The 13,526-nt window shown below is 40.2% G+C and overlaps 1 protein-coding gene across 5 annotated transcripts in view; it reads right to left on the bottom strand.

The window, feature by feature from the left end:
* Nucleotides 1-269: 269 nt before the first annotated feature.
* The window catches only part of PDLIM7 (PDZ and LIM domain 7), a 184,574-nt gene continuing 171,317 nt past the window's right edge, over nt 270-13,526 (bottom strand). For all 5 annotated transcript variants that reach the window (XM_068277082.1, XM_068277084.1, XM_068277086.1 and 2 more), the window contains exons 9-11: nt 11,032-11,152; nt 9,471-9,586; nt 270-5,516 (exon numbers count right to left, since the gene is read on the bottom strand). In XM_068277082.1, coding sequence (XP_068133183.1) covers nt 5,430-5,516; nt 9,471-9,586; nt 11,032-11,152 — 324 coding nt within the window. In that variant the 3' untranslated portion in view covers nt 270-5,429. The remainder of the gene's footprint in view (nt 5,517-9,470; nt 9,587-11,031; nt 11,153-13,526) is intronic.

The following is a 13,526-nucleotide window of genomic DNA, read 5'->3' as shown; positions in this document are numbered from 1 at the left end:
CTGTTGCCGAGGGGGTCCATGGTTGCCGTACACACACTGGATTTTCAGCAGAGGTGGTTGTGATCACCCCCCTCAGCCAAGTTTAATCTGTTGTGTGTAAGGGGTTTTAGCACTTTATTGCCGTTATGCAGGTAGTATGTATGTGCTTTGAATAGCAGTAATCATTTGCACTTTGTTCCTCTGTCCTGCTTATACTTTTCTGTCACTGCTGTTGTCTTTGGTAGTCCATATCAATTGTTATGTATAATAAAACTACAACACACAGACGATTGTTGAACATCAATGAAGAAGCATTTATTAATGTGCATAACATTGTAGCAAAGTGAAAACAGTGAGATCAGAGAAAAGCAACACACATCACAGCACAGCAGTCATATGGCACTTGGCATCACTAACATAACATCAATATTAGCGCTACATCACAGGCAGATCGCCGATTTGTGACAGTCCGGCTTTTCATAAAGCTAACCTGTGTCCCATAACCCATAGAGACCAATCAGCAATCATTTCACTGGTATAACCACTGAGATCACATGCACTGCAATAAGTTTATGTATGATGTGATTACTGCTACAGATTCCTTATTAAAGTCCAACTACATGAAAAAAATAACCTCTTGTAAGCTTTTATCGTTGTCCTGAGTCCCCATCTGTCAAGGCCACCGCTAAAAAAAGATGTTTCTAATGGAAGTTGATGCTGAAGCACAATAATTGCCTTTTTACAGTATCAAAAATTAAAATAAAAACATAATTCCTGGAGTAGAATTGTAAATAAGCCTGTACATAGGCAACTATTGCTGCCAAATGCTTCCCGTTCCAATGAAAAACAGCAGAAGGGGGAAAGCGAAGACTTGGTATGAAATAGGATTTTGTATTAAATACCTTTAAAACTGAATTTATTCACACGGTTTTTGAAAGAAACCATAGCCCATTAATATACAATAGAATGAGTACAAATGGGGGCCCATAATTACCTCTAAATAAGCCAACCCTGAATCATAACAAAAAGCTGCAAAGTCAGAAGCCGACAAAACAGTTTATGGCTAAAGCAAAGCACAAAAGGAAGCTGATGCTGAAAAAGTTCAATAATTGCTGCCCTTAGACCTTCAGTAATAATATACAAGGCAGACGGAGTAAGGCAACAAAATAACTTTCCTTTCTGGTATAGTGTATACAGCAGCTCCTGTTGGCCGGCACATACAGAAATAATGACCGTACGCTGCACGCTGCCCAACCATGGACACTTACATACAGCTTCTACTACTTTGTCTATCATTACACAAAGTCTAAGGCAATTATTACTGAACCTCTTTGGCATTAGCTTGCATTTGTGTTTTGCTTCGTCCATAAACGGTTAGGTTGGATTTTGCTTTTGCCAAGCTTATGTGATTTATGCTACTTATATATGGCTGCAGTTATTTTATTATTATTTAGAGATGTCTTATTTGATAGCATTTATGGACCCTGCTTGTATTCACTTTATTGTACATGTTTGGCATGTGGTTCTTTCACAAACTGTGTAACCGAGTTCATTTTTAGAATTAGTCAATATAAATCCTTCTTGGTCTTTGGTTTCCCTTTCTGCGGTTTTCATTAGAATGGGAAACAGAGAGTTTTATAGGATTACCGAGTTGTGCTTACACAGGTATTCGTAATCAAGTCTAATTTTGGATATTGTAAAGCATCTATAATAGGCTGGTATTATGATGAGGATGAAAACATCTAAAACTTGTAGTTCATTTGAAAGGAAAAAATTAACTTAGGACCCTTGTTATTCATTTTTTACAGTGACTTCCAAGCACTTGTAAAAAAAAAAAAAAAATAGTGTAGAACTTCCTGAGCACCAAGCTTTATTCTGCATGTGTCCATAAGATTTTCCAAGTATTCAGAACCTTACATTGGCTTAAACCCACAAAGTCAAAGTTCTGCAGTGCTGCCCACTTTGACTGTAAAGGAAGTCTCTATTTTGGCAAAACATATATAGTGCATGGATATGGGTTTTTTTTTGTTTTTTTTAATGTTTTTGGTATATGTAGATCCTCTGCAGTGAAATTCCAGTGATGCTTTCTGGACAGTGGACCTTAGACCTCCTTCTCTACTCTCCTTATGCCACATCCATTCAGCTAATTGGACGTCTGGGAATTCTGAAGGAGTAGATTAGGTAGCCTATGTTACTGACCATATCTGCTTACTTCCACTAGAAGAGATGTCAATCACTGTGCAAAATGGTGGCATCCCACAGGGCTATGGTGTGCACAGCTCACTTCCATGCTTTTTTCTCTGTTTGGCGACACCTACTGAATCATTTAAGATGCCATGTTTTATAGGTGTCATCATGGAGTAGGCTTCAGGTCTCAAACAGCTGGGACCACAGAGGTAGAGAGCAGGAGTTACAGTAATGAGAAGATCATGAAAAACAGGTAAAAGTAGTCCACGCTACCATATGTTTATACTTCTGTGTATACCGGTATTCTCCTGCTTTTTACTTGGCTTTAACTAACAGGCCTCTATCAAGAAATATGACATAGTAAGCATTCTTCCTGCCTTACATTTTATAGATACATTTCTAAGCAAGATTAGGTTAGTTGCTGATCTCCGCATAGGGTCTCGCATACCATAGATAAAGTTCACGTTCTTGTTTTCTATGCTAAATGATCATCATGTTGGCAAAAGAAACATGTAACTGAAGTCTTCTATGTATTATATATTTGTATTTTTAGATCTATACACAACAGATAAAATCAGAAGATCATAATGCATGTTTTTTGTGTAATAAGGCAGAAGTACAAAGTGCATCCAATTGGAATTTATCTCTTACTCATCCGATTACAGAAAACTGCATTCTCGTTCTTGTGGTTTACCACGTTAAACACACAGTGCCTGGCTTATTAAGGTTCTCCTGAGCTTGCAATCACTGGAAAGCAAAACTGATCCTGCAAGACTGGCTTGTATTGATTGTAATCTTCTATTACGTGACAAAAGTTGGCAACCAACACCAAGAATAATGTAGTATATCAAACATGGATGGTGAGAATATAGTTGTGGCAATGATGGATGAGGCAGATGGGGAGAATGAACAGGATACAGATGAAAGAGTCCCCCTATCAAATTTGTGGAATTTCATGGACAAACAGCCATAAAAAAACTTGAGACCTTTGACTGGGTGAACCAGTAGAAACTTTTATGCTACTGGGGGTACCCAATCTGATAAAATCATGAAAACCAAAGAACATTAGGAGACTATAAAGTTGCCTTCAGGAATGACACATTTTGAGTGTCAAGGCAAATGCATACAGTATAAGTAGACACAGGTCAACATGCCTCATGGTCTAAATCCAGTTCTACAGTGAACTCTGTCAGCTGTGATGTGCACCAAAGACATCTTATTACTGCGTCATAGCTGGCATGGCACTGACCTGAGAAAGTGTTTTTTTTACACCATGAAACGTGTTGACACAACTCTGCTTCATTGAGTTTTCTTGTAGCCAATCGGCTGTGTTATTCCTGTGAGAAGGTTTGTACTTTCACTCCATTTTATGATTTTACTTATTTTATCATACTGGTCACCTAAAGTAGGATAAAAGTTTCTAATAACAAATGCAGATCATTTTTGATTTATTAATACAATTCCTATTGTGGGTTTAGGCGTGTCACCACAATCACTAACCTTCATGCCACATTTCCTGTGGTTTCCTATCCCCAAGCAATATGATGGCTGCAAACTCTTGCAAATTCATAGCAGACAATTTATAACAAATCCAAAGCAAGTCCTCAGGATCATTAATGTGAAGATTCCTTGTTTGGGGGTAACACCTACTCTCTCTCTTAGTTCTTTATTTATTTTCTTTTATAATCTTCTGCCCTGGAGAACAGCACTAAATCAGGCCCATGGTCATGTACATTCCACTGCCTCATTAATAATCCTATTTGTGTGCAAAGACTGTAAACTGTGTCCTATGTAAACGTCACCCTTTATGAAACCTCCCTTCAGTATTAGTTTGTCTCCCCCATTATTTTGTAAACTAGCTTTTCTCTATGTACTGTAAGTAAACTTTCTAACTCTCAATCACGCACCCAGTCACTTACCTCCACTGAGGTTCTCCATGGAGTGTCTCCTTTTACAGAATACTGACAATGAAAAATAAAAAAACAGCCCAGCCTAAGATGAGCTGATATATACAGTATATCTTGTACGAGTGACAGGGTAGCTTTAAAGTACTGGTGCTCATGGCAACCTTTAGTATTAAGACTAGTGGTGGTGTCTTTGAAATTCAGGATATTGAATTTGGAAACACTTATTCTCCCACCCACCACACTTCATCACCCAAACAAGTGGAAAGGCTCATGGGGACTTCACTGTGATGCTTCCTCCCAGGAGCATAACTACAGGGGAGCACAGAGCTGTAAGTGGGATCCAACTACTACTTCACTCCCTCCAATAAAGGGGTCCATCCTTCAGATCAGGCTACACTTGTTACGGGTGGAAAGATTATAATGTCCACACTCTTATGGCCCTTGCAAGATGGGCCCTCAGTCTGTGAGGGTCACCAAGGGTAGGCAAGAGAAAGGATGTGAACATTGGGGGGCCCCAAAGTTTTGCTAGGAGGCCCCTTTTTGGTAATTAAGCCCCTGCTTCCTCCTTCCGGTTTGGAACTCCCTGTGACCTGGTCCACTTGCTCGGGTGCTAAAATGGGTACGAGATGAATCGGCGCTGGGAGACTTGGGTGCAGGTGTATGGCTGATCCTGTTGCTGCACAAGTCCCGGCCGTGTTAATTACTATTCCCCCTCCAGGCCGCTATGGATGGTGGGGAATGATGTAATTCGGCTTCCAGCTATTGCTGGAGCCGAATTACAGTGTTTTAATGTAACTTCAGCTCCGTCTTCTGACGGCGTCAAAGTTGCACTTTATGCGCTGCTATAGCCGTAATACCTATCATGGCCTACGGTGGAGCCGGCTACGCTCAAGTCTCCTGCACTGGATTCTTAGTGTTTGGCTGAAGTGTGGTCTTTGGGATAATTCAGGTTTCTGGATTCAATATCTCAAATTCCAACTCCAACGCAAATTAAGACAAGTTTAGGATAATTATTTAGAAAAATAACTATTTTTAGCTATATGAAGATTTCCTATATGTTTATTCTGACTTCTTTTCCGCCAGTTTCAAAGCATTAAGTGATCAAAACAGACCGCAGGGGCACACACACTTCTAAATACAGATCAGCACCAGATATATTTAAAAGACTAAAACTTCAGTTTAAAGCTGATAGGTGACTGAAATCCGAGCGTTGAGGTGTCCAGGCTGTTTTTTATCCACTGATGAGCTGGAGGCAGCCTCCTCTGGATTCCATACTGTGTGCAGGTATCTTGGCGTGTATGGTGTGTGCATGTCTGTGAGAGTGTGAATGTGCCGCTGTGCAGGACAGCTAGCTACTCAGACATTGGAGAAGGCATGAGTCTTGCAGAGGGGCTTGTCCTTCTTGGAGTAAAAGGTCTTGCCTTCCAGATTACACTGGCAGATCTAAACAAGAGACACGAGAGTCAGTACCATCCAAAGCTGTAAAACTACAAGGGTTCACTTCATCCATGTTAATAGAAAATGGACCACAATGAGTTTTATCCATAGCAGAAATGTGAGATGGCTCAGTTTCAAGCATAATAACCACCATCTAGTTCACAAAGTTAATACAATTACCGTATATCCTCAACTACAAATCTAGAAATGTTGGTCTGACTTGTTAAAGTAAACCATAGGGGGTGACTTAAAGAGAATCTGTACTCTAAAATTCTTACAATAAAAAGCATAACATTCTATTCATTATGTTCTCTCGGGCCCCTCTGTACTTCTTCTGCCACTCCCTGCTGCAATCCTGGCTTGTAATTGCCAGTTTTAGGCAGTGTTTACAAACAAAAGACATAGCATGTGATAGGCTGAGAGGAGCTCACACAGAGTCTGCAGAAGGCCTGGAGCGGTGTGTATAGCTCCTATCCTATCACAAGCAGAGCTGCACATTCCAGCCTGAGTGCCTGAGCCCGACAAAGCCGTCAGAGGAAAGAGGATTAGATTATATAACAGAGATAATACAGACACTGTGCAACTAGGAAAGGCTGCAGTAAGACAGACCACATTAGAACAGGTATAGGAACTTACAGGATAGAAGAAATAAGGCTGAACATTTTGTTACAGAGTCTCTTTAAATGTCAGACTTTTGGTGCTGTAAAATGCAGGTTCTACTGTGACAATTTGTACTACTAAACCCTTTCCATTCCACAGTACCGTCTCCCATTATTGAGTCTTCCCGTCAGTGCTGCTAATGCACGAAGCATCTGACAGCGTCAGTGCAGAAAGAGCAGCCTAGCAGGAACCTCCATGTGCAGCTGTATAGCGGTCTGGTCAAACAGTATTGTTACAGTCCATACGGTAGTAGAAGAAAAGATGGAGCACCAGCTCTTGCAATTAGGATTTATTAGCGTTCACATAGGCATTACAGGTATACCAGTAGTGAGGGTAGGAGTACCGGCCTGACAGCCGTTTCGCGGCTACTGCCGCTTTCTCAAAGGCACAAGAAGGTATTCCTTCTTGTGCCTTTGAGAAAGCGGCAGTAGCCGCGAAACGGCTGTCAGGCCGGTACTCCTACCCTCACTACTGGTATACCTGTAATGCCTATGTGAACGCTAATAAATCCTAATTGCAAGAGCTGGTGCTCCATCTTTTCTTCTACTACCGTATGGACATTTATCTGAATTGTGAGCACGGCTACTAACTGGGAGCGACCACATTGTGTCTTCTGTCAGCCAGCAACTGGTGCCAACCGCATTTATCTCTCTTACTTGTAGTATTGTTACAGTAGTTTTAGTGTTCATAAAGTTTTGCTACATATTCAAAGTGCCACTACTAAAAGCGCCAAAACTGCAGGGTAAATGCAGAGGATGCTTTAATCTAGAGGTGCACCACTACATGCCAGAGCTGTGTTCAGAGTTCTGTGCACCTTGTTACTACCTGTGTGTCTCTGCATTTACCCTCCACGTTCAATAGCTTTTTTGAAAACTATGTATAATAAGGATAACGTTTTACTAATGCTGATGGAGCATATTTTGTCTGACTCGCACCTGTGCACTCCTTCCCCCTTTTTACACATGCAGAGTTATGAGGCACTGTTCTGCCTCTTACTGGCTGTGTTATTGGCTACACTTGGGGCAACATCATAAATGGCAGTGTTCATCTCAATGAGTTTACCATCGATTGCATGAACATCGCAGTCTATAGAAAGTCCAGCAGCGATTGCATTTGGCGGTTCCATACACCCTATAGGGCTCCAAATGCTACGACGGAATAGCATTGCGGACCGATGTAAACGTTTTTCTGCACGGTAGCAGAAAGCATTTAGCATCAGCTACATGCACCACCGGTAGTCACCCATCTGAACCGGGCCTTAGGGCAGTTGGATTGTGCCACTAGTGTTTACTGTGTGCTTCATAAAAGCATAAAGGAAATGTTGGGAATCCCAGATGGACTATTCCAAATCCTGAATGTAATAGGTTCAGAGTTGTCAGATTAATAATACCTACTGTGACAGTTACATATGAAAGAAGACATTTACCCATCCTTTTACAAATCTGCATCTTCCATGTATGTGTACATACGTATTTTACAATAGGTCATCATCACACCAGCCCTTAGCAGAGAAAAAGCACACCCCAAATCAGAGCACACAATCTCCCTTCCTCCTCACTTTGCTGTGACAAATTATTGATATTTTATGCTTAAATAGATAGCTGGGAGCCCCTTACGCTTCTTATTAATGTATCAAGAACCTTGCATTAAATGATTACATAATAAGGGTTTCCTGTATGCCTTCATGGAGCAATGTGGTGTGCAGGATCATGGCGAGGGAATCTGTAGAGAACATCCATTTGCCGTGGATCAGCATGATCGGTTCTGAATTCTGCTTTCGGTAAACTCATTTTGTCAACTTTTTTGACAACTCATTTTGTCAAATTACATTAGTTAGATCAACCTATGTCAAGTGCATTAGAATGTGAAAACTGATCAACAAGCGTGCATCATTATAATGAAGCAGCCAGATCTCTGACCAACTGGCTAACATGATCTGCCAGCAGCCATCATACAAATATGACCTGCCTGCAGCCATCATACAAGCTATGTAGAAGCCAGTGGATGAGAATCCTTTCTTCTGTACCTTTCTATGCTTTATTTTGACACATACAAAGAGAAATAACCACTCCTTCAAGCCTATGAGCATTTCAGTGCATGCTTTTAACCCTTCTCTTTTCATAACTAGGGTATTACAGGTGACAGCCATTACTTCTGAGCTTAGTAGGAGGTTTTAGATCATGGGTGTGTTTGTCATCAGCTACCCTCCCTCACAGGGGCATCATCTATGTGAAATCTCACACAAGCTGAGACCACCTCCCCTGTGACATCAGCAGCAGCAGCCTGTGTTTTGTTTTTTTTATCTCCTCCACCAGTCTGCCAGATTCTGTCCCGGCAATATGAAAGGAAAGGTTCCTCCAATAAATTAAAATATTTTATATTGGTCATCATGCAGCTGAAAAAAGGCTGCTATTTATTATTATAAGTTAGAAAATAGATTTTATTTCTGAAATCTTGTATTTTTAATTTGGGTCTGCTTTAAGTACCCATTGTTACACATTTATTTGTTAGGTGTACATTGTTTGAAAACATTCCTTTAATAAAGTAAAAATACATATTCAGGCTCATTTATGCATCATTTAACATATATTAAATCCAAAAACTCATAGTACTTAATTAACAAAGAAAAGTTCAAGTACTCCCTAAACCCAGCCCAAGTACCCCCAGTGGCACACGTACCACCTTTTGAGAACCTAGGTGCTAGAAGATGGGATTTGTGAACAGTCTCTAAATACAAATTAAAAAACCAAGAGCCCAAACACAGAGGTGCATGGCATTTACAAGATATGTTCTAGTTTCTCCCCCTATTTGCATGAAGAAGCAGGATTGCACTTGCGAAACGCGTTGCATCATGGAGTAGATGAATAAAGCTAATTGTTGATTAAAATCAACAAAATCTTCTTTGGTGGAGGCAAGTCCATCACTACATCCCTTTTTTTAAACTGTTTTTAGCAACCTTATCCTTTTGTTGGTGCCTCTTTACAAATATCTAGTGTTACAGTATGTAAACACAGTACTGTTACCATGGTTGCCAAAGTCGCATCCGGACTTACTAGCAACTTTAGAAATTCCAAGCTGGTTGCAAATAAGAATGGACAGATTTTTTTTTTTGAACATTAGATTACAAATTAATTTGTACAGCATGGACATATTTTAGTTTTTCTTAAAAACCATAGTGGAATTATGCTGTAGTAACATCTGCTTAAACCTTGATTAATTAGTAGTTCTGTGTTCTCAGTTTAAAATAAGTTTGACTGTCACACAGAGTTAGTAGCAGAAATACAGCTAAGCAGTGCTCACCGCACACACAAAGCAGGTGTCATGCCAGCTGAATCCAAGAGCTTCCAAGAAACGATCACCGGCGTCAATCTTGAAATCACAGCCGCGGCACTTAGTGCCAAACATCTTCTCATAATCTGTAGGAGAACACACCTGTTAGCACCTCTGAAACAATGCCAGGACAGATTTGTGTACGTTAGCTCTGCTCTACTCAAACATCAATTGCTGATACAAATTCCTCTAGTTTATACTCAGCAGTTTCTCAATGCCAAGTCATCTTGACATAGGATATTGGTTAAAATATAGATCAATAATATTTTCTCCTCTTCTCAGCCTGTCATGGTCATGTCAACCCAAACTATAAAAACACCTAACTTGAAGCACTTTCTTCTAAAAGTAGCCCCCTGCTTCATGGACCTTACCCCAACTTTCCACTCACTCTAAACATATTACCTTTAGAAGCTCATTAGCACTGACCATTGGCCTGTCTCTGACCTTAGAGGGTACCCGAAGTGACATGTGGCATGGTGAAATTGTCAACATAAAATTCCAATTCTACTTAGAACTTGCCTGTGTTAATTTTTTTTAAAGGTGCACTATGGCAAAACATTTAAAAAATTAAAATACTGTACGTGCAAACAAACAAATAAGTAGTATGTTTTTTCCAGAGTAAAATAAGCCACAAATTACATTTCTCCTTTGTTGCTGTCACTTACAGTAGGTAGTAGAAATCTGACAGAAGCGACAGGTTTTGGACTAGTCCATCTCTTCATGGGGGGGATTCTCAGGGTTTTATTTATTTTCAAAAGCACTTAGTGAATGGCAGCTGCTCTATCCAACTGCCAAAAAACTGTGTAGGGAGCAGGGAAGCTGGCCAGCATCATTGTTTAAATCCTTTTTAGGGAATATCTTTATAAAGAATAAAAGCCTTGCTGAGAATCCCCCCTATGAAGAGATGGACTAGTCCAAAAGCTGTCGCTTCTGTCAGATTTCTACTACCTACTGTAAGTGACAGCAATATAGGAGAAATGTAATTTATGGCTCATTTTACTCTGGAAAAAATGTACTTCTTATTTGTCTATGTTTGCAGATATTTAAAATTTTACATTTTTTTGCTATAGTGTCCCTTTAATTATCATTTCAGTGTTTTATGTGTGCAGTCAGAGCAGTCCAACTGTTACTACTTAAGTTCTAATGAAAACTGCTCAAGGCCATAAAATCTTTGTGTGGCTGTGCAACACTTTAAAAACAGCAGGACATGTATGATGTAAAGTTCAAAAGGTTGTTATTTCTCTGTGTGGGAGCTGATTGAACAGAAGAAATTTAAGTGCAATGTTAAATATGGTTTAAACGTCAAACATTTTCAGCTGTTTAATTCAAAATAAGAATATGGAACTCCAGGAAAGATCTATTTAGGATTGGTCCAAAAGATACAATTGGTTATCTCATAAGTTTATTTTCAGGTCATTTTTGCTTTAACCTTTAAACTGATCCAGAACACTTAACTATCATTCAGATGGACAATCAAAATAAAGGATTCCCCAGTGAGACACGGCCTTGTACCCAGCTGCTTTCCCCTTACCTTTTTCACAATATGGCTGTCCGTCCTCCATGTAAAAAGCCCGATTACGAATAGGGGTCTTGCAGAAGGCACACGTGAAACACTGAACATGCCATGTCATTTTCAAAGCATGCATGATCTCCTGAAAACAAAACAAGGATGTCAGTGCCTTGTATGGCAAATTGCTGAGAGTGACATGAACAGGAAGATTAAAGTAAGATGTATGCTTGGTGCGTCCTGTCACACATCAAACATGCAGTAAAATATGGGAACATTTCCAAGGAAAAAGAGTAATCAAAGTTTATACCTTCTACCATATCATTACATAAATCCTCAATGTTCAGAATAGAACAATGCAAATCACTGTCACTTCTCTGCCAGTCATAAAGAGCCGCACAGTAAACTGTAGGAATTAAGTGTTTGTCAAGCAGCGATAATGGAAAATCCTGGCAGCCAACATAATGGCTAAATTAAAGTACATAGCCATATATATTACATTCTTTTATTTAGCCATTTCTATGGCTTCTAAGATTGGTCATTATCTGTAATTCACAGCCAAGGCTTTCCTAGTGATATGTATATGTTGATCAGCCATAACCCTCAGCTTAATATTGTGTAGCTCCCTCACAGTGCTGTCATCAGCGCAGTAAATGTGAGGTGCGGCCTCCATGGATCAGGTTTGTAATTCATTAGACCAAGCCACCTTCTATTATTACTCCACTGTCCAGTTCTAATGATTATAAGGCATGTCCTTTGCAGGTGCTCTCAAAGACACTCAGACCACTCACACTGGTCTTTGGTTACACAGCTCTCGTACCCAGCAAGTTGGGAGTGCACTATGTGTTCTCTCACATCCAGCATTGCATCTTTAAGTTATTAGTGCTAGAGTAGCTCTTACGTGATTGGACCAGACAGGCTAGCCTTTACTTCCCACCCGCATCAGTGGGCCTTGGGCGCCCAACACCGAGTTCACTGGTTTCCCTTCCTTTGACCAGTTTTAGTAGGTACAAACCACTGCAAACCTGGACACCCCACAAGACCGACCATTTTTGACCTAAGGTCCATACACACGCTCAACAAAAATCGCCACAAACAACCAGCGTCACAGAAACAATTATACCGGCGACAAAGATAATTGACAAGTCTTTACAACTATGTTGTCTGCACATTGAAATTGCAAATTACCAAGTGACATTAAGTGACATTATGCGCAACATGCGCACATTCTGTAGAAATAGGTTGTTTAAATCTGGGTTCCCCAACCCTGTCCTTAACCACTTCAGCCTACAGCTTCGAAAATCTTATGCATCCGAGCAATGTTCACCTCCCATTCATTCGCTAATAACTTTATCGCTACTTATCAAAATTAATTGATCTATATCTCATTTTTTCCGCCACTAATTAGGCTTTCTTTGGGTAGTACATTTTGCTAAGAATTATTTTTTTTAAAATCCATCTTAACAGGAAAATTAAGATAGAAATGGAAAAAAATCATTATTTCTCAGTTTTTGGCCATTATAGTTTAAAATTAATACATGCTACAGTAATTAAAACCCATGTACTTTATGTGCCCATTTGTCCCGCTTATTACACCATTTAAATTACGTCCCTATCACAATTTATGGCACCGATATTTTATTTAGAAATAAAGGTGCATTTTTTCAATTTGCGTCCATCACTATTTACAAGCTTATAATTTTAAAAAAATTAATAAGATACTCTCTTGACATGTATATTTAAAAAGTTCAGACCCTTAACTATTTATGTAGTTTTTTTTTTTTTTAAATTGTAATTTTTTTAAAAAAAATGTTTTAATACAAAATGTATTTGGGTAATTTTAGTTTGTGAGGTAAATAGCTATTTTTAGATGTAATATAATGTATTTTTTTATTTAATAAAGGTATGTGGGTGCAGTTTACTATTTGGCCACAAGATGGCCACATTCAAAAAATTCCTGGATGCGAACGATCACGCATCCAGGAAGTATAAAGAGGCTGGGGAGACTCTGTATGGGCAGAAATACCGCGCTCTCTGATGAGAAAGCGTTGGTATTTCTGCCGGGGAGTTAGATCGGTGAATGGGAATTATATTCCCATTCACTGATCGGGAGGCAGCGGGAGCGCGCGCGGGTGCGCGCCCGATTGCGTGCACCACACGGCTGCAGCATCAGTGCCTATCTGGACGGATATATCCGTCCAGATATGGCGAAGTGGTTAAAGTGAACCTTAAGTGTCCCAAAAAAAATGAGTTTTACTCACCTGGGGCTTACCTCAGCCCCCTGCAGCTGATCGGTGCCCACGACGAGTCGCTCTGATGCTCCGGGTCCCGCTGGCGGCCACTTCCGGTTTCGCCGTCAGGACCCGTCAGGCTGGGGAACGCGGCTGATACTACGCGTTCCCAGCCAAAATAGCACCCCTATGCGGCCATATGTCCGCATACGGGTGCCTATGCGGACATATGGCCGCATAGGGGTGCTATTTTGGCTGGGAACGCGTAGTATCAGCCGCGTTCCCCAG

Source organism: Hyperolius riggenbachi, chromosome 3, assembly GCF_040937935.1.
Source record: "Hyperolius riggenbachi isolate aHypRig1 chromosome 3, aHypRig1.pri, whole genome shotgun sequence".
Lineage (NCBI taxonomy): Eukaryota > Metazoa > Chordata > Amphibia > Anura > Hyperoliidae > Hyperolius > Hyperolius riggenbachi.
This window is presented reverse-complemented; position numbering and strand designations above follow the sequence as displayed.